The sequence below is a fragment of the Ahaetulla prasina genome, chromosome 5 (genome assembly GCF_028640845.1).
Source record: "Ahaetulla prasina isolate Xishuangbanna chromosome 5, ASM2864084v1, whole genome shotgun sequence".
NCBI lineage: Eukaryota > Metazoa > Chordata > Lepidosauria > Squamata > Colubridae > Ahaetulla > Ahaetulla prasina.
The window spans coordinates 123,911,047-123,937,088 of NC_080543.1; the positions used below are offsets into that span (position 1 = coordinate 123,911,047).

At 40.7% G+C, this 26,042-nt stretch overlaps 1 protein-coding gene across 1 annotated transcript in view; it reads left to right on the plus strand.

The window, feature by feature from the left end:
- The window catches only part of DACH1 (dachshund family transcription factor 1), a 454,001-nt gene that overhangs the window by 238,690 nt on the left and 189,269 nt on the right, over positions 1–26,042 (plus strand). The window contains 1 exon segment of the mRNA XM_058185826.1: positions 9,301–9,462. Coding sequence (XP_058041809.1) covers positions 9,301–9,462 — 162 coding nt within the window.

Genomic DNA, 26,042 nt, shown 5'->3' on the forward strand with positions numbered 1-26,042 from the left:
GAATTTAGTGGTCCCTGAGGTCTGAAAGGTTGGGGACCCCTGTCATAGGGGATCTGCCAAGGCTTGAAGAAACATTATAATTTAAGTCTTGAGGGCCCCGTCCATGGTCCATGCCCACAAAAGATATTTAAAGAGGTTCCATGGGGAAGAAAATGTTGAGAACCGTTAGCCTAAAAGGAAAGACTCCAGAATCTTCTGGACTTCCTGAAAAGAGGACCATGTCTTCCCATTATGGGAGCCACCACAGTGAAGACTTGCTTCCTAGACCATGTTGTCCTCATTTCTTGTCAAGGTGGGACCATGAACAAACCTTCTCTAAAGGGAAAGGTTCCCTTTGCACATATGTGCCAGTTGTTCCTGACTCTAGGGGGTGGTGCTCATCTTCGTTTCAAAGTCGAAGAGCCAGCGCTATCCAAAGACATCTCCATGGTCATGTGGCTGGCGTGACTAAACACCAAAGGTGCACGGAATGCTGTTACCTTCCCACCAAAGGTGGTCCCTATTTTTCTAATTGCATTTTTTACCTGCTTTCGAACTGCTAGGTTGGCAGAAGCTGGGACAAGTAACGGGAGCTCACCCCGTTACATGGCAGCACTAGGGATTTGAACTGCTGAACTGCCGACCTTTCGATCAACAAGCTCAGTGTCTTAGCCACTGAGCCACCGTGTCCCTCTCTAGAGGACCACAAAAAACAAAAACAAAAAAAACCCCTCATATTAATTGAGGCAGTCCTTTCTGTATCTCTGTGCGCTGCCACAAAGGGGTTGAAACTCTACTGTGAACCACAAACAGCCCAGTGATAAATGGATTTTATCCCAAGCATAAACTGGGTTTTCTCTTCTGACCTTCAGGCCACTCTGTGGTGCTCCACATTCTGAGGAAACACAGTAATTGTGTGGCAAAAAAAAGGGCAAGGATTACCACTTTCAAATAATCAGAAAAGGCAAAAAAAACCCCACCTTTTTGTTTATAGGTGAAGCATTGGTAATTTATTTAAAGAGGCATTCAGTTGAATTAAATGAGGATAAGTTTCAAAAGAATACACATTTTTGGAGAAATATCTGGTGCTTCCTGTCTTTTTCCAAGGCAAAAAAAAAGTTTGTGTCTGTGAAGAATTTCCTTTTAAGTCTCTTTTCCATGTCCGTTGATCAATGTTGATGTACAATTTAAAATAGATCAGGACACAAAATTCCATATTTACAGCATTTACAGATTTTCCTGTTCTTCTTCGTCTCTTTTAAAGTATTCATGTTTTGCTTAATATAATGAAGGCTTTGTCTTCTACAGTTTGTGGGGAGGGTGGGATTTAAAAGTCACACGTGGTTGTAATTTAAGATATTTTTTTTTAACCTCCTTGTCCGTAACAGTTGAAAGAAACCTTCAGTGAAAGTTTATTAACTAAACTAGACCGATGCCTGAGGCTATAAAGATTCATTTATTATCAATTTCTTGACTGTTTTTCTTCTTCTGTTTTTGGGTTAAACTCCCAGTGTAAGGTAATACCTCACAAAATTAAACCTTTGACCTTTCTCTAGAGTTAAGTCGCCTTTGATTAGATAAAGTAACAATTTATAGCCCACCTTGTGGATCTGGTGAAATGAATAATGCAGCAGCTTGAAAAATGACTAAGAAAGAAACTATTGCTTGAGAAGACAGGACTGCTTAGAGAGAGGATGATGGCGTTAATTGAATTGTTTTGATTTGGTATGCACATCTGTAAGACCTCAGAAAATGCATTCCCTTGTTCGTTCTATATCACATCGCCCATTTCATTTCATTTTGGGTAGCATCTCATGACTGCACAGGGCAATGTTACCCAAAAGTAATTCTAACTGATTTTAGTGAAACTTACTTTTTTTTTTTGAAAAAGTTTTTACAAAAAAAAAGCTTTTGCCCCCTTCCCCCCACCCCTCCCTCTCCTTCAAAAGCCCCTTCCTCCCCTTCCCGGAACAAACACAAGGTATAGTTAAAAATAAAACAAGCATATGCTAAAAAATTTTCCTCCTAACTCAAGTTATACTCCTGCAATTCTCATCAAATCCTAACCTCCCCATAACAATCAGAAATAATACATCCTAATCATTCAAAGGCAGTCTGATAACTCTTAGTCTGATATCTATTTTGAATATAGTCAATCCATTTTTTCCATTCATTTAAGTATCTTTCTTGTGTATTGTCTTTCAGAAAGGCTGAGATTTTTGCCATCTCAGCCAAATTAGCAACTTTTAATATCCATTCTTCTATTGTAGGTAGTTCTTTTTTCTTCCAATACTGTCCTATCAGTAGTCTTGCCGCTGTTACTAAATTTAAAATCAATTTAGTCTCAATTACTGTACAGTCCGTAATAATTCCCAGTAAAAAAAATTGCAGTAGGAACTTTATCTTCTTTTTCAAAACATCTTGTATAATCCACCAAATTCTTATCCAAAAAGCCTTAATGTTCTTGCAAGTCCACCAAATATGAAAATATGTAACATCATCACAATTACATCTCCAACATTTTGCTTGCATATCTGGATACTTACACGATAGTTTCTTAGGATCTAAATGCCATCTATAAAACATTTTATAAAAATTTTCCTTTAAAAACTTACTTTTATTTACGCAATGTCTGGCATGAATAACATCTGGAAGAGTAAAGGCATCAGCCTCAAAACCAAATGCAGATTAGCTAACTGAGTAATTTTTCCAATCACTACAGATGGCTGAGAAACTTGGACTCTGAAAAAGGCAGATAGGAGAAGGGTGGATACCTTTGAACCACTGGGATGGAGATGGAGGTGGCTATTACGCATCCCGTGGACCGCACAAATAACAAACAGAGAAATTCTGGACTGAATCGCACCAAAAATATCACTTGAAGCCAAGATAGCCAAGTAGAGGCTTTTCATACTTTGGTCATGTCATGAGAGCTGACTCACTTGAAAATCATGCTGGGACAGTGATCAGAAAAAGGAGAAGGGGTTGCCCTAGTAACCATTGGGGGACACTATAAAGAATGACACTGGGATGACCATGGTAGATCTGAAGGAGGTACTATGAGACAGAGAGGCATAAGGGTGGCTGATTCATAGAGTGGCTGAGGATTGGACACTACAAAGATTTCTCAAGTTGCTTCTACAAGTGAAGCCTATTACCCAGGGGCGGGTTTCAAAACCCATTGCTACTGGTTCACTCATGGGTGTGCGTACACTTGCATGCACACACAACACTTCTGTGCATGCGCTGAAGCTTATGCGCAGAAGCATCCGGGCGGGTGGGCAGAACCTTCGGCCATCGCCACTAATGGTTCACCCGATCCGGTGCGAACCGATAGTAACCTAACACTGCTATTACCCCTTTTCTGTTCATTTATTGAAAATTGAGCCCTCTACATTAACTAATTTATGGGCCATGGTGGTGCAGTGGTTAGAGTGCAGTATTGCAGGCTACTTCTGCTGCCTGCTGGCTCCCTGCAGTTTGGCACTTCAAATCCCACCGGGCTCAAGGCTGACTCAGCCTTCCATCCTTCCGAGGTAGGTAAAATGAGGACCCAGATTGTTGGGGACAATAGACTAGCTCTGTAAACCGCTTAGAGAGGGGGCTGTAAAGCACTTTAAAGTGATATATAAGTCTAAGTGTGATTGCTATTTATAATAAAAAATAGGTGGGCAGAAAAATATCTCACAAGAGAGAAAAAAAGAATGATATGCTAGCTGTTCTCGGAAGAAGACATATGGAATCTACAGGTGAAAAATTGCAAACAGGTTCTCCGCAGGTATATTTATTGGCTCTATCTGCATACGTAAAAATGATATCAAATATTGACTGAGTGATTAAGGTTCTAAGACAGGATGGGAAAAGAATGTCACTGGGTTGGATCCAGATTTAATCAGTTTTAGATAGACAGAGTGGAAAGAAAATGGTGCAAGGGACTCTGTGGCTCAGACTGGTAAGACAGTCTATTATTAACACAGCTGCCTGCAATTACTGCAGGTTCTAGTCCCACCAGGCCCAAGGTTGACTAGCCTTCCATCCTTTATAAGGTAGGTTAAATGAGGACCCAGATTTTGGGGGGCAATAAGTTGACTTTGCATATAAATATACAAATAGGATGAAGACTATTGCTAACATAGTGTAAGCTGCCCTGAGTCTTCGGAGAAGGGCGGGATATAAATGCAAAAAAAAAAGTTGGCTATAAGGAATTTTAAACCTCATGAATTTTCATGTGATGCCCTTAGGTTGATCACTTAACTTGCTGTTTTGTATTTTTTTTTTGTCCTTTCCTCTGTGTCAGCCCTGATGCTTGTGGTTTAGCCTTGAAGTAAACAACCCCCGCCAAAGAAAGGAATGGGAAAAACATATTTAAAGGGGTAGAGTATTATCACACATTTGTAAAAATTGTAGTGTATTGAGCAAAGAGCAAATAGACTTAGCAGCTGCTTAAAATCTAGTTCATGTCTTCTTCTCTTGATAGAATCAAATGAAACATGCCATGTTTATCTAAGAGTAAATTGGCCAGGTGGTCTTTTTTAGCCCTCAGTGGACTGAGTTGACTCAATGGACAATAACCATAATAAGGTGGCCATGAATTTAAGGCAGTCCCTTGACACAGAAGCAGAAACCAGTATAATGGTTAGCTTTCCTAGATGGTCAAGCTAGAGTTGTGAACACCAGCTGATATAAGACCTGCATATCCTCAACACAAACGTGTGAGAATGTAGAGTCATATCTCTGTAGGCCTACTCATATTGTCCAGAAGATGAAATTAGTTCATGATTGAATGTATAGCTACTAATTAAAATCAATCATTGCAGAATAAAGAACCCATTCATAAAATGTAAGCTAGAAATCTACATATTTATAACATATATATATATATAATTATTATATATATATATAAAATATTATATATATATATAATTATTATATATATATATAAATTATATGTATATAATTCCTCTAAGAGCAGAGAAATTATTTGACGTCAAACTTGATCCCAAAGGAAGACATTGGCAATGCAAGCTAAATAATAATTGGGGAGGGTTAGTACATTAATAGAAATATTTTTCAAGAGAGTTTTATTTTGTATCAAAAATTATTATGAATTATTTATTTATTATTATGTCTGACCGCAAAAAAGTATTGGGCCAAAATAAAAAAATGGCTAGAAAAAAGGATCAACCGATTGATTGGAAACCAGAGACATTCTTGTTAGGAATATTTACCATACATTATACCACAGACATAAAATTTTACATATCAAAACAGCCGCAAGAATTTCATACGCACAAAATTGGAAAAAAAGGAAATACACCAACAGACGAAGAACTGATAAGGAAAATCTTAGATTGTGCCAAAATGGACAAATTAACAAAAGAAATTAAAGAAAAGGAAGATACAGAATATTATGTAATATGGGATAAATGGTATAAGTGGCTGGAGACTAGAAAAAATGAATAATGATGAAAGGGGAGGAACAATAAGTGCAAGATGTATGTAAGATAGTGTATAAAATGTACAAATCTAGTATTATAAGTGGTAAGAATTATAGAGTAATAAGGGATAATGGGACAAGAAGGATATAAATATTATAAAGGGAATTGGGAGAAAATGTAAATAGTAGGAGATCACCGCTATGAAACAGTTGTAAAAAGAGAATGTGCGTTATGTGTTCTGTGTTTGTTATGTTGTGTTGTGTTATAAATAAATAAACTTATTAAAAATATTATGAAATTAAATTAACATTATCTCTTTTTTAAATTGTGTACCTTTTAATGTTGGCAGCGAACCTTTTGAAACTGATGAGGAGGAAAATTCCTTTGTTGTGTTAGGTGAAGGAGAAGATTGGTAGAGTGTGTATCTATTTCTGTGCAAGTTTGTTTGGTTGTCAGTGAGTGTCTGGCTGAAGTTGTGACCTGACCTGAGGTGGGAGACTTGAAAGACTCTTGAACTGAGTTATAATTCAAGTTCACGTCTGCTCTTAACAAGACTCCTTAAAAAGACTTTTCTGTATGAGTCACTGGAAGGGAAGGTTTCCTTCAGAACCACAATTATTGAGCAAGATTTTACTTTTTGATGTTTTGCTTTGTGAATAGAATTATGGGACAAGATTAATTGCACACAGTAAGAGCTTTACATGAAGAGCTGTGTGTGATAACATTAAACTTCTAAGTCTGTCACATGGGGGAAAAGCTGTTAGGTTTAATGAATAAATGTAATGCCTAAAATGCCTCGGCTAATTTTTTTTTAATTCCTTTGCTAGCGATCTTTATTGAAGAAAACACACGTACGCACACACACACACAATATTTTATATTTTATCTGTCGGTTGGGGCAGTAGCAATTTTGTATTCCTTCGCCTTGCTAATCTTCTGGTTCCACCGAAGTAAACAATAGATTTCTCAAATTAAAAATTATGTGCTCCAGAACATGCATCTAAAGATTAAAACAAAAAACAGAAAAGAAAAAAAAACAAGGCTGTAAACATTTATGACTGAAACAAACTAGATTGTTCAAACATTGCCATGATGCGTCCTGGATAGCAATATGGCAGCGATATCAGTTAGAATGCAAACAAGCTTTTTAAATGATGCGGCCCTTCCATTTCAGCTGGAGAATCTACTCTGCACCATCTGCCTATCAGATGGTTAGGAAGCAGGGTTGCGTATTAATGCCACATGCTGCCTTCTCTTTCTAATGGTTAGATTCATATTGCTAATGGCATTGTCGATGAAATTTGTGTGACGCTGGAGTGATGAGATATTTATAAAGTGGCTTGTCTCACTGAATAATCAGCAGGAAAAATGCTAGACATAAACAGATTAACAATTTCGGGATATTAATGATAACTGCAACAGGGTGGCTTTCTTCACCGTTATTTACATTCTTCCTTCCGTGTCTCCTCCCACACCAATACCATTCAAACTATTTTTTTTTTAAAAAAAGGGGAATTTCAAATTCCCTTTGCAAATAACTTTGTTTTTAAGTCAAATTCTGAACGCGATAGAATTCGGCACCATGATGAAATCCATTTGTTTATGTAATTTGTCTCCTTTATTATTTTTTACAATTACCTCAGGGTGGGAAACATATTCAACACACTTTTCCTCCTATTTTCCCCACAACAACAGCCCTAAGTAAATAGTGAGATTTAGACATAGGGGCGAATGAACGGTGTGTGGTGGCTTAGTGGGGAAGACTCTGGTCTCCCACTCGGAAGGTTGAGAGTTAAATCCTAGGTAGCAGCAGATGTTTCTCTATTAGGGCGCAAAGAGAAAATATCTGCTGTGAACTCCACATAGGCATTGGGAAGGGCATCTGGACAGTAAACTCTCAGCTCCATTCAGTTGCCCCAACTCTACCCCGAATAAAGGGTCATAAAAAGAGAGACATAGGGGCAAATAGCTGGGATAGTGAGATTGTCTTCCCTCTCTCTTTCCTGAAAAGATTGCATTAATATTTCACCTCATGTACTTCTTGATGGGCTATTCTACACTAGTGCTATATAGTATCTCCAGTTTCTGAATTATTGTTTTCAGTTATGACATCATCATAGCCTCTATTGTCCTGATCCTTTTTCAGAGGTAGGTTGAATGCGAGCTGGGCATTCTGGACATTGTAGTTCTCATACCTTAAATAAGAACCTTATTTTTTTTAAAAAAAGTTCAGTCTTTCTGTTCACAAATCAGATCTCAAAGAAGGATAGAATTCTGTGTTGGCCTAATGGTACATTCTACCTGGTTACAATTCATAAGACAGGCTTAGAACAAACTCTCTCAGTGCTCAATTTCTGAAATATGAATTTCCACCTCAGCCCTGAGCTACATTTTAGGACTTTCCCGGTAAGGGCTTGTTCTTTTGGGCATCATTAAGCTTGGACGCTACTCTTGATCCAGGCAAATACATCCACAAATAATGTGGAACTCAATCCCACTTATCCCAGAATTATTAGGTTTTTTTTTTCTGAATTTTATTTGGGGTGATGGTGGTTTCTGAGGGTTTTGCTTATTTTTAAAAATTACGTTAAAGTTTGTATTGCATGTGAATTCTAATGTACTGTATTTCAGTGTTCCTGATTTCTAGCAGCTGGGGAAAAAAGGGTAATCTGGTGTTAGATGGCATATCACAGACCTTAATGCTGGAATAAGAAAGAAGGTAAAAAACAGAAAGAGCCTAAACACATGGATTATCTTATACATGACATCGTTTACAATAAACAAACAAATCCTTTCCTTTCATTTCCGGGTATAGTCTAGGACAGGGGTGTCAAACTCGATTTCATTGAGGGCCGCCTCAGGGTTGCATTTGACCTCGGGGAGCTGGGTGGGAGTGGCCGGGGTAGGCATGGCCATCTCGATGTCACTCGCATGATCAAATGACATTTTTCCTAGTCGCTTGTTTTGCTAGCACTCTGCAGCGCGGCCCTCCCAGGCTCCTTTTTTGACTGCGACAGTCTCCTGAAGCTGATGAAAACAGAGCTCGGGAAGGCCGCATGCAGCCCTCCCCGGCTCCATTTTCACTGGTACAGGTACCGTGGGCCAGTCTTTTACTGTTTCCAGGGCCCTACAGGCCAGATCTAAGCACCCACTGGGCTGGATCCAGTGATGAAATCCAGGTTGTTGTTGTTTTTACTACCGGTTCTGTGGGCGTGGCTTAGTGGGCATGGCTGAGGAAGGATACTGCAAAATCTCCATTCCTTCCCCACTCCAGGGGAAGGATATTGCAAAAAATCTCCATTCCCACACCACTCTGAGGCCAGCCAGAGGTGGTATTTGCTGGTTCTCCGAACTACTCAAAATTTCTCCTACCAGTTCTCCAGAACCTGTCAGAACCTGCTGGATTTCACCCCTGACTGGATCCGGCCCACGGGCCTTGAGTTTGACACCCCTAGTCTAAGAGATACATCTTCTTTTGAATGTGGAGCTCAGAACAGTGTCTACCACCTGTCAGGTAAAAACACGAGAGCCCAAATCTAGATTTAATTCTTGAGAACATCTCTTGAAATCAGTGAAATTAGAGATAACTAATTTACTTTATCCTAACTAAAAATAATCATCTCCATGATTTCAACTGGTAGGGCTAAGCAGGATTGAAGCTAATTGACAAAAAACACAAGGAGACCATTTTACACACCTTATTTGGCCATGAAAACCTTGAGAAGCTTGCTGTCACTTCCAGATAATGGTTTTCCTCTGCCATTTTCTGCCAACGCATTTGTTCCTTGAGAACTTGATCCTAATTTCCTGGAAAGAGGGTGATGTCAAAGGGAGAGAGGATAGAAGTTGTGATTTCACGGTTGTTATTCCCCTTTTGTTGTAGGTCTGACAGCTGCGGCTGCTGCTGCGGCCGCGGCCACCAATGCGGCCATCGCGGAAGCAATGAAGGTGAAAAAAATTAAATTAGAAGCAATGTCAAATTATCATCCCAATAATAACCAGCACGCAGCAGAGTCTGAAAACGGGGACCTAAATTCTGCTGTGGGTAAGTTTTTGATCCAAAAGACACAATTAATTTTGTTTCTACCTGGAAACCGCTTATGGACTTTGTTCTTGAGATGGAAAAAAAAATATGAAACTTTGATTTTGAGTTTTGACGATTAGACAGGTTCATTGTAAAAAGCAAAAGGTTGCGGTTTTATGCTATTACCTTCTTCTACTGCACCGAAAGGCGTCAGAAGTCAATGCTTTTCTTTTCCTTTCCTCCTTTCCTCTATGCTTTTCTCTCTTCCCCCTTTCCTCCCTTATTTTCTTTGTACATCTTTATTTGATATTTCAATCAACTAATAAAACTTTTGAAAGCAGAAGTTTCCAACCGGGAAGAAAATTGTTACAAAGATCCTTGCTTTTAAAAAAGGCAGGAGAAATTACAGATTAATTTCTTTGTTTTCCTTTCAGCCTGGCTTTTTTAAAAAAAAAAAAAAACACTGTTATTTTTCCAAGTACTTTTTTTTCTTCACATTAACACTCTCTAAATATACTATCTGAAAAGGCACTGCTCAGTAAAGCTGTCAGAACATCCATCCATCCTATGGAAATAATCAACAGTTTACTTATTTCCAGGGTAACATTTTTTTTAAAAAAATGCGGGCTTCATCGTTTCTGTTAACGAATTGAGTTAAACTGGACCAGTTAAAATACAGAATTCCAGGTTCCGTTTGTAGAAGGCAAAATCCTGCCTGTTTAAATCCCAGGTCAGCTGAACAAGTCCTGCCTATCTAAATGCTCCAGGTTGAAAGAACAAAATTGAATTAGTGGCTATTTTGATCATATGGGCGCCTAAAATTATGTTGTTGTTTTTCACACACACACACCCCACTCCGTGTTTCATATTTGGAAATGTTGACAAACACTTTTGGTCTCCCAAGGTTGAAGGATTCACGAGATGTGGCTTCTCCATGCAGTCAATTTCCTTTTCTTAAATATTCCTTTAATGACCACTGACTTTTAAGGGCATTTCTTTCTAATGGCTGCTTTCTGCTCTCTGAGATAAATTAGTGAGTGAACTGAAAGCTGAATTTGAATCCTGTTTAACTGCTGTTCAAGGCAGAGGTTGCATAGACGTAAAGCAGACATGACAATCTAATATATACTTTTTCTATTCTGCAAATTTTTGAGGTTATTCTTAAGGGTGACAGCTTGACAACTTTTTTGTTCTGGATCTCCCTGTACATATTTATTATTTAACTCCCTACCCAGGAACAAAAGGAGCACATATGCCCATGTCAGCAGATTTCAAGCAATTTTTTCCCCTCTTTGCTGTTAATATTTCAGCCATAGAAAATGCTACAGGTCGGCTGAACAAAATTGCTATAACATACCTAGCCCCAGGGATGGGTGAAGGAACAAGGACAACTAACAACAGTCCCCCTCCAAAATTACTTAAACATGAGGGGAAAGGCGAGGAGGGAAACTCAAGATGTTTAGTTCAACTTTCTTTAATCAATGGAGAAATGAAAAGCAGTGAAACGCATCCACTGTTTTTTTTCCTAACCTGCAGAATAAAAACAGTTGCTTAAAACAGTGATCGCCAACTGGTGGTCCGTGGACCACTGGTGGTCTGCGAGAGAATTTTGGTGGTCAGCAGAAAAATTATTTGCATTTTTTATATTGCACTAAATCAGGGGTCCTCAAACGATGGCCCCTGGGACAGATACATGCTGCAGAGTCTCCCCCTTTAGGGTCTTTTTGTGTGGGGCAGAGGGGGGCAGAAATTCCAACTTGGGGTCGGCTTAAGCCTCCTGGTGCTGGGCTTTGGGCAAAGGCTGGAGGGAAGTGCCACTGGTGGCGAAGAGCCAGAGGACCTTGTTCCAGTGGGGATGCATCATGGCCTGGAACTGGCTGACCATCTCAGCCCACTGAGCCTCCAGATGCTGGTACCTGGCCTTGCACTCCCACAGGTCTTCCCTTTGCTTAGAAAGCCTATGCTCATAGTCCTCAGTGAGGTGCTTCTACTGAGCCTCCTTCTCGGTCAGAGGAGTGGCTGGGAAGAATGAGTAGAGGCTGACAAGATGCCCCTTGACGTGAGTGACATCGAGTTGGCCACACCCACCCAGTCACATGACCATCTAGCCATGCCCACACACCCAGTCATTAGGCAGATCATATTAGTGGTCCGTGGGATTTAAAATTATGAATTTAATGGTCCCTGAGGTCCGAAAGTTTGGTGACCACTGGCTTAAAACACGTTGTGTTTTATTGTGGAGGATTGTTAGAAAGTATTTGGATTCTAGTCAGAGACCAAAGTCATAATATTAAGTATAGTAGTTTTCTTTATCAGTAGGTATTTTATATTTTGTGGGATATTTATTTATAATTACATTTCTATACCGCACCATCTCCCGAAGGACTCAGGGCGGTGTACAGCCAATATTAAAATACACATACCACTATAATATAAATATAATAAATAACACTATTTAAAAACAATTAAAAGCAAATATTTATTGGCCGAATCACTAAAACGGTCAAAGACCGATTAAAACCCATTAAAATTTCGCTACAATACATTCTTAGGCTAGTCCCGCTCGGTGAAATAATAAAGTCTTCAGTTCACGTTTGAAGGCCCGGAGGTCGGGGAGTTGGCATAACCCCGGAGGTAGCTCGTTCCATAGGGTTGGTGCCGCCACAGAGAAGGCCCTCCCCCTGGGGGCCGCCAACCTACATTGTTTGGTCGACGGCACCCTGAGGAGGCCCACTTTTTGGGAGCGCACAAGTCATTGGGAGGCAATCGGTGGCAGAAGGCGGTCTCGCAAATACCCTGGTCCTAAGCTATGGAGTGCTTTAAAGGTGGTAACCAGCACCTTGAATTGCACCCGGAAAGCTACCGGCAGCCAGTGCAGGCTTCGCAGGATATGGAGAGATGATGGGAAAATATGTATGTGATGAATGTGGGTCTTGCTGTATATGTTTAGGATTGAAAAGGGATGCTGTGCCCCATATGCAGAGAAGAGCAACAAAGATGGTTAGGGGTCTGGAGGCTAAAAAATATGAAGAATGAGGAACTGGGTATGTCTAGTCTAGTGAAAAGAAGAACTAGGAGTGACACGATAACAGTGTTCCAATATCTCAGGGGCTGCCACAAAGAAGAGGGGTCAACCTATTCTCCATAGCACCCTACGCTAGAAGAAGAAGCAATGGATGGAAAGTAATCAAGGATAGAATTGACCTAGTACTAAGGAGAAATCTCCTGACAGTTAGAACAATTATTCAGTGGAACAACTTGCCTCCAGAAATTTTGGGTGCTCCATCACTAGAGGTTTTTAATAAGAGATTGGACAACCATTGGTCTAGAACATTATAGAGTCTCCTATTTGTCCAGGGGGTTGGACTAGAAGACCTCCAACGTCCTTCCAACTCTGTATTTTGTAATATGGGAGCTGACATGCTACCAGAAAGTCTAGTTGCCTCTTGAAAAAGCGTCTTTGGCTTTAAGTTTCTCAAAGTCCATTCAGTCTACCTGCTCAAACTACATCATTGTTTCTACATTTTATCTTCCTTTACAACTTGTATAATGATACACATTATTCCGATAAGCATGATATGCTTATATGGTGGTTCCATTCCTCCAGTAGTCCTGAGAATAAATTATAATAATGGACCACAACTCAACACTGAGTTACTCTTGTTGTTATAAGCATCAATCCGTAAATGGATCTTTTGCCAGAATGAGGATGCAGCTGCAAGGGTGTTCCACTCAGGGGTGAAATGTTCCCGGTTCTAACCAGATCTGGCTATCTGGTAGCGATCGTGGCTGGTTGTTCGGCAATTCGGTAGTAATAACCACCTGGGTGTCATTACTTTCTGGTTTTAACCAGGAAGTAATGTGTTTTTAACGTTCTGCACATGCGCAGAAGGTTTTGCGCATGCACAGAAGGTCTGCTCATGCGGTTTGTGCACTTCCTGGTAAGGAACTGGTAAGGAAGGTAAGTAGATTTCACCCCTGGTTCAACTGCTTTAAGGAGCTTCCACAGATGCTGTGTGAATTCTCCTCTGTCTCCTGAAACCATTTTTTTTTTTTTTTGGCCTTAGAATCTGAAGTCTTGCCAACTGTATTATACAAATAGTAATGGGGACCTAGAAGCATATCATGCATTCTGGTTCAGTGTTGGGAAACACCTTCTTAGAGTAAGTTCAGTTCAACAGTGAATAGAATTATTATTATTATTTATTGGCCAAGTGTGATTGGACACACAAGGAATTTGTCTTGGTGCATATGCTCTCAGTGCACATAAAAGAAAAGATAACGTTCATCAAAAATCATAAAGTACAACACTTAATAAAAGTCATAGGGTACAAATAAGCAATCAGGAAACATTCAATATCAATATAAATCGTAAGGATACAAGCAACAAAGTTACAATCATACAGTCATAAGTGGACTGTAGGAAGGAGATGAGTGATGGGAACAATGAGAAGATTAATAGTAGTGCAGACTTAGTAAATAGTTTGACAGTATTGAGGGAATTTAGCAGAGTGATGGCATTCAGGAAAAAACTGTTCTTGTGTCTAGTTGTTCTGGTGTGCAGTGCTCTGTAGCATTGTTTTGAGGGTAGGAGTTGAAACAGTTTATGTCCAGGATGTGAGGGGTCTGTAAATATTTTCACAGCCCTCTTTTTGACTCCTGCAGTATACAGGTCCTCAATGGAAGGCAGGTTGGTAGCAATTATTTTTTTCTGCAGTTCTAATTATCCTCTGAAGTCTGTGTCTTTCTTGTTGGGTTGCAGAGCCAAACCAGACACTTATAGAGTTGCAGATGACAGACTCAATAATTCCTCTGTAGAACTGGATCAGGAGCAATACAGTAGTGGAACATGTTCAGATGGAAATTAAAATCCAGCTGTTGTTGAAGTCCATTTTTCCTCATGAAAGGCTACATGAAAGGTAGAACTGGAATGGTGGAAGAATTGTGGATCCAGAGCCATCTCAAAACTTGATACCTTTTACCTTTACAGAAAGTCCAACAATTGTGCAGACATACCACCACAATTGGAACTGGAGCTTCTATTGCTAAGCGTGTGGCTGCTAAATGGGTTGCCCACAATTTTATTACTATTTCTTTGCTGCTGGTGTTAAGTGAACCACACAGTTGTTAAACAAACCCAGCTTCCCCCATTGACTTGGCTTGTCAGAAGCTGGCTGGGAAGGTCACAATGGCAACCATGAGATCCAGGAATGCCGCAACCTTTGTAAAAGCCAAGCCAATTGCCAGGTGCCAAATTTTGTTCACCTGCCACAGTCTTAAATGTGAGGAGCAGTCATAAATCAATTTCTTTCAACACCATCATAATTTAGAATTCAAGGACTACCGGGTCCAGGATACTTCTGACCAGGGGTGGGCTTCAAAAATTTTAGCAAGGGACACGTGGTTGGAGCAAATGATTACAAAACATATAGACTTTAAGCCAGAAGTCTTTCTGTTGGGAATTATTCCTGAGATATATACTAGAGACGTAAAATATTTGATTGTGAATATTATTACAGCAGCTAGGATTGTGTTTGCTAAAAATTGGAAAAATGAGAAATTACCTTTGCAAGATGAAATAATCAGGAAGATGATGGAATGTGCAGAGATGAGTAAATAGACATTTGAAATTAGAGACCAAGAAGATAAGCAATATTATAAAATATGGGATTTATTCTATAACTGGTTAGATGGGAAAATATGTTAGAAATTAAGATATATTTACGAAAGAGATGTTTATCTTGAGATTGCACGAGAAGATATGTAAACACCCCTTCAGCATATTGAAATTGTTTGATGTGAATGGTTTTTTTCCTTCTTTTGTGGAAAAATTAAAATTTTCATTTAAAAAAAAAATTAGCAAGGGGTTCTTAGCCCGGTTGCTGAGTGGGTGTGGCCATGCTGGGCATGGCCTATTGGCCTCCTGAACCATGGTTGGGGAGGGTTTCCCTCCCCAGGCTCCAGAGGCTTTCCTCGAACCTCCAGGGGGGCGAAAAAAGCCTCCCCAGGCTCTGGAGGCCCTCTAGAGGCTGGAAACAGGCCCATTTTTGGCGTTCCCGAACTTCGGGTAGGCCTGTTTTTCACCCTCCCCGAGCCTCTGCACTCCCCCTGCACTTACCTGCATCCAAAACGGGCCGGGTGGGGACTCCTGGGAGGGGTGGGGTGGGTGGGGCCAGCCAGGAGTGGGATTTAGGGGTTCTCCGAACTGCATAGAATCTCAGCTAGAGGTTCTCCCGAACCCCTGAGAACCCCCAGCAGCCCACCCCTGCTTCTGGACATCTCTCTTTGTCTATAAACATCCTGGAGGGAAGGGTGTTTTCTTTTTTTTTCTAAAGGTCTGAACAGAAAAGTTGTATTGGAGTTCTGAAATTAAAGAAGAAATTGAAACGCCATCGGTCACTTATTATTGAATCAGGAATTGAAACAAAATTGTGTTAGGAGAGTAACAGCCCATGTTGTGCCCTTCCCTCTCTGGAACAGAAGAAAGGGAAAAGGAGAGGAAGAAAGAAAGGAAGGAAGGGGAAAAAAGAGTAGGAGAAAAGATTAGAAAGGGGGGAAGGAGTGAGGAGTGGGGGATAGGAAGGGGAAGTAGAGAAGAGGAGGAAAGAAGAAAGTAGAAAAGGAAGAAGGGAGGGAAGGGAAAGAGAGAAGAAGGAAAAGAAGGATTGTTGTAAAACAAGTGAGAAGAATTGGTGGAAGTGCAGCCCCAAATATATATATATATGTAGGTCTTTGGTTGTTCGGGTTTTCTCCCGTGTAAAATTGGAAATGTCTTGGCAACGTTTCGACGAAGTCTCATTCGTCATCTTCAGGATTCAGCTTCGTGCTTCTGGGAGCAATGTGTGATTGCAGCTGTTTCTTCCTTTTAACTGCTAGTGGGGGTTTGAACTGATTGGGTGGGAGCTTGGCTGTGCTCTGATTGGATGGAGGTTTTTTTGTGTTCTGATTGGCTGGGGGTGTGTCCTGTTTGGGTGGGGGCTTGGTTGTGCTCAATTTAGTCTGTGTTGCAGGGGGATTTGAGCTGGTGAGCTGCATAGCTGTTGTTTGGCTTTGTGGTGGTGCTACATCTTCATAGTGGGTGTCAGTCTGCTGCATGTATGGATTGGAGGGGTTTGAAATGGCTAATGTTGCCACCGCACATCCACCCAGAAAGCAGACCCAAACCCACACTGATCATGAAGCATGACCAAGGACCAGAAGCCAAACCGCAGCTGCAACATTAGCCATTTCAAACCCCTCCAATCCATACATGCAGCAGACTGACACCCACTATGAAGATGTAGCACGACCACAAAGCCAAACAACAGCTATGCAGCTCACCAGCTCAAATCCCCCTGCAACACAGACTAAATTGAGCACAACCAAGCCCCCACCCAAACAGGACACACCCCCAGCCAATCAGAGCACAAAAAAACCTCCATCCAATCAGAGCACAGCCAAGCTCCCACCCAATCAGTTCAAACCCCCACTAGCAGTTAAAAGGAAGAAACAGCTGCGATCACACATTGCTCCCAGAAGCATGAAGCTGAAGCCTGAAGATGACGAATGAGACTTCGTCGAAACATTGCCAAGACATTTCCAATTTTACACAGGAGAAAACATATATATATATATATATATATAATGTTTTCTGAGGTTTTCATCATATAAAATTCTTAGGATGATGAATGAATCAATATGAAAGTGTGAAGAGTATATCTATCTATCTATCTATCTATCTATCTATCTATCTATCTATCTATCTATCTATCTATCTATCTATCTATCATCAGTGGTGGGTTCCCCCGGTTCAGACCGGTTCTATAGAACCGGTAGTAAAACCAGCGGGAGATTCCGCCCACTGACCCAAATATCATCAAAAGTGATCTGCGCATGCGCAGAAAAGTGTGCAGGCACGATGCGAATTGGTAGTAAAGGTAAATAGAACCCACCCCTGATATCTGTGATTAACAGTGGATAAGAGATTGTACATTTATAATATGTCTATGTGAGATAAAATAATAAACTTGTTTTTCAAAATAATAATAATAATAACATTTCTTCCCTCTCTGTGATTCTGAAAGCCCTTTAAGGAACATGAAACTTGTTAGAGATAAAAATAATAATAAATTTCTCTGGTGTTGGATGAATGTTGGATGAAATTTGGTTCAAAAAAAAAAAAAAGATACTTCTGGGAGCCAGGAAGTCTGAATAGTGACTTATTTAGGAAGGGGAGATAGAGACATCTCCAGATATTTTTGGGCTGTTTCAAATTAATCATTCAAGATTCCTAATTGTCAGCCTCTCCTCTCCTGGGTTTCTTTGCCTGCATTCACCTGCTCTGTAACTTGTGTGATTTTTCAGCACTTTCTATGAACTTCTGAGGTTAGCGGAGCAGTGAGAAAGTCACCAGTGACCTTCTATGGTGGCTGAAGGTTGGATTTAAATCCCCCGTCCCTTGGGAGCATTTTAACCACTGCGGTATTCTGGCTCTCTATAACAATGTATTGAATTTGTTATCTCTTAATAAAGGTACTCTAAAAATAAATAAATAATAGAAACCTTGGTCTAAATGGGGTAATTGCCAATAATAACCGATCTTTCATATGCGTTTCTTGAATGTAAGGAAGCTCTGCAGGCAGGCACGGTGAAATATAGGACTATAATACTTGCTCTCTCCTTTCCACAATTCATCGGATTCTTTTTAGTTTAATATTTATTTGCTAAGATGAGATGCTCGTCTATATGGTGATAAACAGTCTGGTCCTGGCATCTGAAGGTGACCTGTCATTTCATATGGACAAATCTCCTGCTTACTGAAATGTACAAAATAAATCATTAAAGCAGGCAGGTGCTCATTCCCAGTTTTAAATCACCACAGATTTATGATTTGAATTAATGCTTCATTTGGTCATAGAAATAGATGCAGAGACGGATGATATGCAGCAGAGTAGCTTCCATACTGTAGCCTTCTTCATATTGATTACTCAGATGCCTCTGCAATCTCTTGTTTATATCAGGCACGGCCCTGTGACAGCTTGGCTGATACCAGCAGCCCTGCAGATAAGAAGGAAAAATGTCTAGGATTCTTTTTAGTGGCAACTTCTCCCACAGCACCGAGTAGAGATAAATTATTTTAGCTCCGTGGTTTAAAGTCAAGGCAGCATTGGAAACTCTCACATGCGTACAATTCAATTCAAGTCAGTCCAGTTTATTATAGTCACAGACCAGAGCAAATAAAAACCAAACCAAAAAAAAAATGAATACCCAATTAAAAATTCTAGAATAAAATAACTGAGCAGAACAGAAAACATAACAGATAAATAATTCAATTCAAATCGGTTCAGTTGATTACAGTCATGGAACAGAGACCAGAACAAATAAAAACCACCCCCCAAAAAAAAGTGAATATCCCATTAAAAATTCTAGTATAAAATAACACATAACAGATAAACGATTCAATTCAAGTCAATTCAGATTATTACAGTTGATGGAAGAGAGACGAGAACAAATAAAAACCACACACAAAAAGTGACTATCCCATTAAAAAAAATCTAGAATAAAATAACACATAACAGTTGATGTCTATGATAAAATCCAGTCTGTCAATTACACCTGGACTCACTATACTAAAATTACAATCCAGAAACTGTGAGGCCTGTAGTCTGTTTAATACAAGTATTTGTATTATACAAATACTATACAAATACTATATATTATACAAGTATTTAATACTTGTATAAAAGAGCAATGGTGGATTAGGCATGTGTTTCTGACGAATCTCCAGTGCTGCTGCCCAGAATCTAGCCACCTGACCTGTACGGTAGTGGCCAAAATTGTGGAAACCTTTTAGGAAAAGTGTATTTTCTAAAACTAGTTAATAACACCGCTTTTTTAAAGAGTACTACCATAAAATTATATATCAATGGAAAGATAATTTAATCAAGAATGTAATGCAATAACTTTTATGATTGATTTGCTATTAAAATAGCAGTTACAGTATAAAGAAGAAAAGTGCAACACGTGGAAAAAACAGAAATTATCATCAGAGAAAAAAAACGAGATGTACAAAAATGATCACCATGTCAGTTAATACTTAGTTGGGTAACCTTTAGCATGAATGACGGCCTTACAACATCTTCCCATGGAGTGAATCAAGTCTTTTAGTTCTGCAGCTGTTCTAATGTGAAACCAAGATTGAATGATTGCTTCTATTAACTGGGTTTTATTGCTGGGTTGCTTCTGACTAACAAGTTTCTTTAGTTGACTCCACAGATTTTCAATTGGGTTAAGGTCTGGGTTATTCCCAGGCTATTTCAGCAGTGGAAGATGATTATCTTGAAACTCCAAAAAAAAAAAAAAGTGGTGTTATTAGCCATCATACCCCAAAAATACACTTTTCCCAAAAGGTTTCCACAATTTTGGCCACTCCTGTAGTTATGATCTTTGTCCTTAAGCCGCCATGCATATGATACACCTTATTTTGCTCCTCTGCCCTGGTCCTATTAGACCTCTCAGCGGCCTTCGATACCATCGACCATGGTATCCTGCTGCGCCGGTTGGAGGGATTGGGAGTGGGAGGCACCGTTTATCGGTGGTACACCACCAATCTCTCCGACCGGACGCAGTCGGTGTTGACGGGGGCAGAGGTCGGCCCCGAGGCGCCTCACTTGTGGGTGCCGCAGGGTCGATCCTCTCGCCTTCTGTTTAACATCTACATGAAGCCGCTGGGTGAGATCATCAGTGGTTTCGTGTGAAGTACCAGCTGTATGCGGATGACACCCAGCTGTATTTTCTACACCGGAACCACCCCAACGAAGCTCTCAAGTGCTGTCCCGTGCCTGGAGGCCGACGGGTCTGGATGGGGAGAAATAGGCTCAAGCTCAATCCTCCAAGACAGAGTGGCTGTGGATGCCGGCATCCCGCACAGTCAGCTAACCGCGGCTGACCATCGGTGGCGAGTCATTGGCCCCGATGGAAAGGGTCCGCAACTTAGGCGCCCTCCTGGATGAACGGCTGTCTTTAGAAGATCATTTGACGGCCGCTCCAGGAGAGCGTCACCAGGTTCGCCTGGTACGCCAGTTGCGCCTTTCTGGACCGGGATGCCCTATGCACGGTCACCACGCACTCGTGACGCCTCGCCTGGATTACTGCAATGCTCTCTACATGGGGCTCCCTTGAAGGGCATCCGGAGGCTGCAGTTAGTCCAGAATGCGGCTGCGCTGGTGATAGCTGGAGCCCTCGTGGCTCCCGTGATAACACCCATCCTGCGCAGACTGCACTGGCTACCTGTGGCTCGGTGCGCTCAAGGTGCTGGTGACCACCTTTAAAGCGCCCATGGCATTGGGCCGGGTTACTTACGGGACCGCCTACTGCTACCGAATATCTCTCACCGACCCGTGCGCCTCACAGAGAGGGTCTCCTCAGGGTGCCGTCAGCGGCAATGTCGCCTGGCGACACCCAGGGGAAGGGCCTTCTCTGTGGGGGCTCCCACCCTCTGGAATGAACTACCCCCCGGACTTCGTCAGCTTTCGGACCTCCGGACCTTCCGCCGCGGGCTTAAAACATATTTATTTAACTGTGCAGGACTGAGCTAGATTTTAAATTACTGGTTTTAAATTGGGTTTTATTCTATATTTTTAATTCTAAATTAACGGGCTTTTTTAGAATAAGTTTTTTAATTGTTTTTATATTGTATTTATATGTTTTTAAATGCCTGTACACCGCCCTGAGTCCTTCGGGAGATAGGGCGGTATATAAATTTGATCAATAAATAAATAAATAAATAAATTTATATAATTATGTGCATAAGGAACACCTTATGTTTATACTAATAAATCTTACATGCATAAGAGACACCTTATTCATATAGGTAGCCCTTGACTTACAACAGTTCATTTAATGACCATTCAAAGTTACAACAGCACTGGGAACTTATGACCAGGTTTCATAGATACGACCTTTGTAGCATCGCCATGATCAGGCGATCAAAATTCAGGTGCCTGGCAATGGGTTCATACTTATGACCCTTCTTGTGTCCCAAGGATAGGTGATTTGCAACCTTTTGACAAGCAAAGTCAATGGGGAAGCTGGATTCACTCAACAACTAGGTTATAGACTTATCCACTGTAATGATTCACTTAACAACTGTGGCAAGAAAGGTCATAAAATGGGGCAAAGCTCACTTAACAAATGTATCAGTTAACAACAGAAATGTTGGGCTCAATTGTGGTCATAAGTCGAGGACTTACCTGTATAATCAAACCCTTATATGCAGAAGAGACACCAAAACTTTGAAGACTGTTAAAAAAAGACACACACACACCCTTTTTAAATTTCCAATAAAGGATTTGATATCTGTAATGAATTATTCAATGTAAATCTGTTCAATGTAAAAACATGTCTGTGATAAGATAACCATCTGACTGAGATGGTGTAGGGTTTCCTGCCTGGGCAGGGGGTTGGACTAGAAGGCCTCCAAAGTCCCTTCCAACTCTGATGTTATGTTATGTTAAGATATTTTACCATCATCTCCTTTTAACAACTGCATCATCCCTTGCGGGGTGGAGCCTGGGCAACTGAATGGAGCTAGTGGAGTGTTTTAATGGCCGGATGCCCTTCCTGTCATGAATGTGGAGTTTTGTTCAGCAGATATAGTCTCATTGTGCCCAGGGATGGGTTCTACTTACTTTTACCAGCAGTCTGCAATGAGATCACCACTGGTTGTGCCCAGAGAGAGAAGTATCTACCTCTATCTAGGATCGAACCCACAGCCTCCTGATTGTGAGTCGAGAACTCCACCTCTAGGCCACTGCACTACTCATGATTGTGATAACCCCGTGTCTAAATTTAAAATTTGAAGGCCAAGATGATGAAAGAAAGAAAGGAAGGAAGGAAAGAAGGAAGGAAGGAGGGAGGGAGGGAAGGAAGGAAGAAAGGAAGGGATGGAAGGAAGAAAGATAGCTAGATAAATAAAGGAAGGAAAGGAAAAGAAAAGAAAGAAAGAAAGAAAAGAAGGAAAAAAGAAAAAAAGAAAAAGAAAGAGAGAGAGAGAGAGGAGAGAAAGAAAAAAAGAAAAGAAAGAAAGAAAAGAGGAAGAAGGAAGGAAGGAAAGGATAGAAGGAAGAAAGGAAGGAAAGGATGGAAGGAAGAAAGAAAAAAAGAAAAGAAAGAAACGAAAGAAAGAAAGAAGCAGTGCATCAAAGAAGATGTCAGCAAATTTTAGAAAAGTTGTCTAACTCTCTCACCACACTATTCTCAGTATAAAAAAAAATCTATTTCTATAATTTACCTTCTAAAAAAAAGTAACATTGAACTTGATATTGGTTTTTTATGAACACTTCTGGGATAATTTTTTTTCTCCAGTATGATTCTTTTCATTAAGGGAAAGATTCACTCATCATTGGTTTTGGGGGTTTCATGATTCATTGTTATTTGAGAAGCAGATTTTGGGGCTAATCAGAAAGTGTTGTCCAGAATAAAACAGGGTATTAGCATAATTAAAGCATCAGAAAGAAGGCTCGAACTCCATCACCACCTTCCAAAGTTCTATAATATATGTAAACCAGCTCAAAAACGTGTGGACTATACGATTGGGGTGGACTATAATGAACAGGAATTTTGTAAGACCAACAAGTTCCATAATTTGGAACGACCGTTGAAAAAAATCCTAACTGATCTTACCAGCAAATACATGAGCAGGACACCAGATCCTGATATTCACAAGGAACAAGATCCCACAGATCAAAATAACAAGAGTGCTTTCAATTTGATACGGCAATATCAGAGGAGGCGTTCTATTGAATACTTATTTAGTCCTGATCTCCCATTAACTAATTACACTCTTGTCTTTTAAGCTGGGGGTGTCAAACTCAATTTCATTGAGGGCCGCATAAGGGTTGTGTTTGATCTCGGGGGGGGGGGGCAGGGGGGGGCGTGGCCAGTGTGGGCATGGCCACCTCGACGTCACTCCTGTCGGGGCGCCTGTGGGGGCCCGAGCGCTTTGCCAGCAAAAACGGCCTCCCCAGCTCCATTTTCGGCTGTGACGGTCTCCTGCAACTTCCTGCCAGTGAAAAAGGAGTTTGGAGGGCCACACTTGGGCCTCCTGAGCTCTGTTTTCACTGCCACAGGCACCACAGACTGGTCCTTCACTGTTTCCAGGGCAGCCCCATGAGCCAGTTCTAAGCACCCCATGGGCTGGATCCAGTGGTGGGATTCAGCCAGTTCGCACCACTTCGGGAGAACTGGTTGTTAACTTTCTGAGCAGTTTGGTAAACTGGTTGTTGGAAGAAATCATTAGGGCAGAGAACCGGTTGTTAAATTACCTGAATCCCATCACTGGCTGGATCTGGCTCACACCCCTGTTTCAAGCCATCTTCAAGGAAGTCCTAAATTTTAGACATTACAGTAGTGAAGTTTAAATATTCCATATTAATCTATCCAGATAGAATAGAATAGAATAGAATAGAATAGAATAGAATAGAATAGAATAGAATAGAATAGAATAGAATAGAATAGATTTTTTTATTGGCCAAGTGTGATTGGACACACAAGGAATTTGTCTTGGTGCATATGCTCTCAGTGTACATAAAAGAAAAGATACCTTCATCAAGGTACAACACTTACAACACTTAATGGTAATCATAGGTTACAAATAAGCAATCAAGAAATAATCAATATCAATATAAATCGTAAGGATACAAGCAACAAAGTTACAGTCATGCGGTCATAAGTGGAAGGAGATGGGTGTGGGAACGATGAGGAGATTAATAGTAGTGCAGACTTAGTAAATAGTTTGACAGTGTTGAGGGAATTATTTGTTTAGCAGAGTGATGGCGTTCAGGAAGAAACTGGTTGAAAAGGCAGGTTTAAAGTAGACAACCTGAGACGTGGGAGTCATATGTGGATTTGAACGGTTTCAGTAGATTCCAACAAAATCATTTGGAACCCCTCCCTTCCCCAAGAAAGATATTTGTGCCTGCTGACATTCTTCTTAAATCTCATCTTTCCAGAAAAGTACAATTGTCAGTTTGATCTATGTGGCCATTAAGTGATGCTGTAGAACACATGATATGGAGAATGTCTTCTCCTTTAAATCCTATTTTTACTCATGGACCACACTAAGTCCAGAATCTAGGCTGAAGGCTGAATTACTTTCCAATTTTTTTCCACCCAGGAATACAACCCTTCTGGAAGGAAACATCTATGGTTTAAATCCTAAACATCCCTAACATCTCGTAATTCCCAAATGAACTCTACTTAACTTGTTCACTTCCTCAAGGTAAACAAGCAGAAAACTCTCCGAGGTAGGATAACATGATCTGCTAGTAGTGAATCTCAGCCACATGTATTTAGTGTCCCTTAAAGCAATAACATTCGTGCAAAACAAAGGTTTTATCCAAAGAGGGCAAAGCAGATAGATGAAACTACAATTGGGCAACATTTGTGTACGTAGTCAATGATCTCACAATATCCTGAAAAGCACGGTGGTTTGGGTTTGTAAAAAATAAATTTTAGGAAAAGACAGTTGTCTCTCTCTGTCTGCCTATCTAAAGACAAAAAAGAGCTTATTCTTTCTTTCTTTTTCTTTTTCTTTTCTTTTTTTTTCCTTTCCTGTTGGAACCAGCATAAAATCACACTGCTGATGGTCAGTGATTTGTTACTAAATTTCCATGGCATGCCCTGGGGGACTGTCTGAGACACAAAAGGGTTTTGTGAACTAGATGCAGACTGATCGTTGTTGATCGCTTCCCTGTGGAGAATGCCCTATTTCCAGCGTTCTGCTGCCTGTCTTTGTACTGGTGACAGAGATATAGGCTTTCTCATCTGTCATCAGCACCACCAAGTAAGCGTGCAGATGGATTCTTACCTCTCTTCAAACTGCTCACAGCAAGTCATCCGCCATCTGTGCTTCGGGCATTAACCCCTCCTTCTTTAGCCTCCATTGCCCAGAAGAACCATGGGACCTTGGAAGCTCTACACTTTTGTTCAGAGGGGAATGGTGTAGATTTTAACAGATTGACAGAGTTCAAGGTCATCTAGTCCAACCCCCCACACACACACCCAAGCAGGAGACCCTACACCATTTCTGACAAATGGCAGTCCAGTCTCTTCTTGAAGGCTTTTAGTGATGAAGCCCCCACAACTTCCGAAGGGAACTTCTGTTCTCCTTATTTTTAAATTGAATCACTCCTTGATCAATTTCCATCCATTATTGCTTGTCTGGCCTTCAGGTGCCTTGGAAAATAGCTTGACCCCTTCCTCTTTGTGGCAGCCACTCAAGTATTGGAACACTCCTATCATGTCTCCCCTGGTTTCTTCTCTTCCCTAGACTAGCCATGCCCAGTTCCTGCAACCGTTCATCTTATGTTTTAGTCTCCAGTCCCCTAATCATCCTGGTTGCTCTTCTCTGCATTCTTTCTAGAGTGAACATCTTTTTTATAGTGTGGTGACCAAAACTGGATGCAATATTCTAGGTGTGATCTTACTAAGGCTTTATACAGTGGTAGTAGTACCTCACTTGATCTTCATTGTTTCCCTCTGTTAATGCAAATTAGGATTGCATTGGCTTTTTTGGCTGCCGCCACACACTGCTGGCTCATAGTTAACTGGTTGTCCACTAA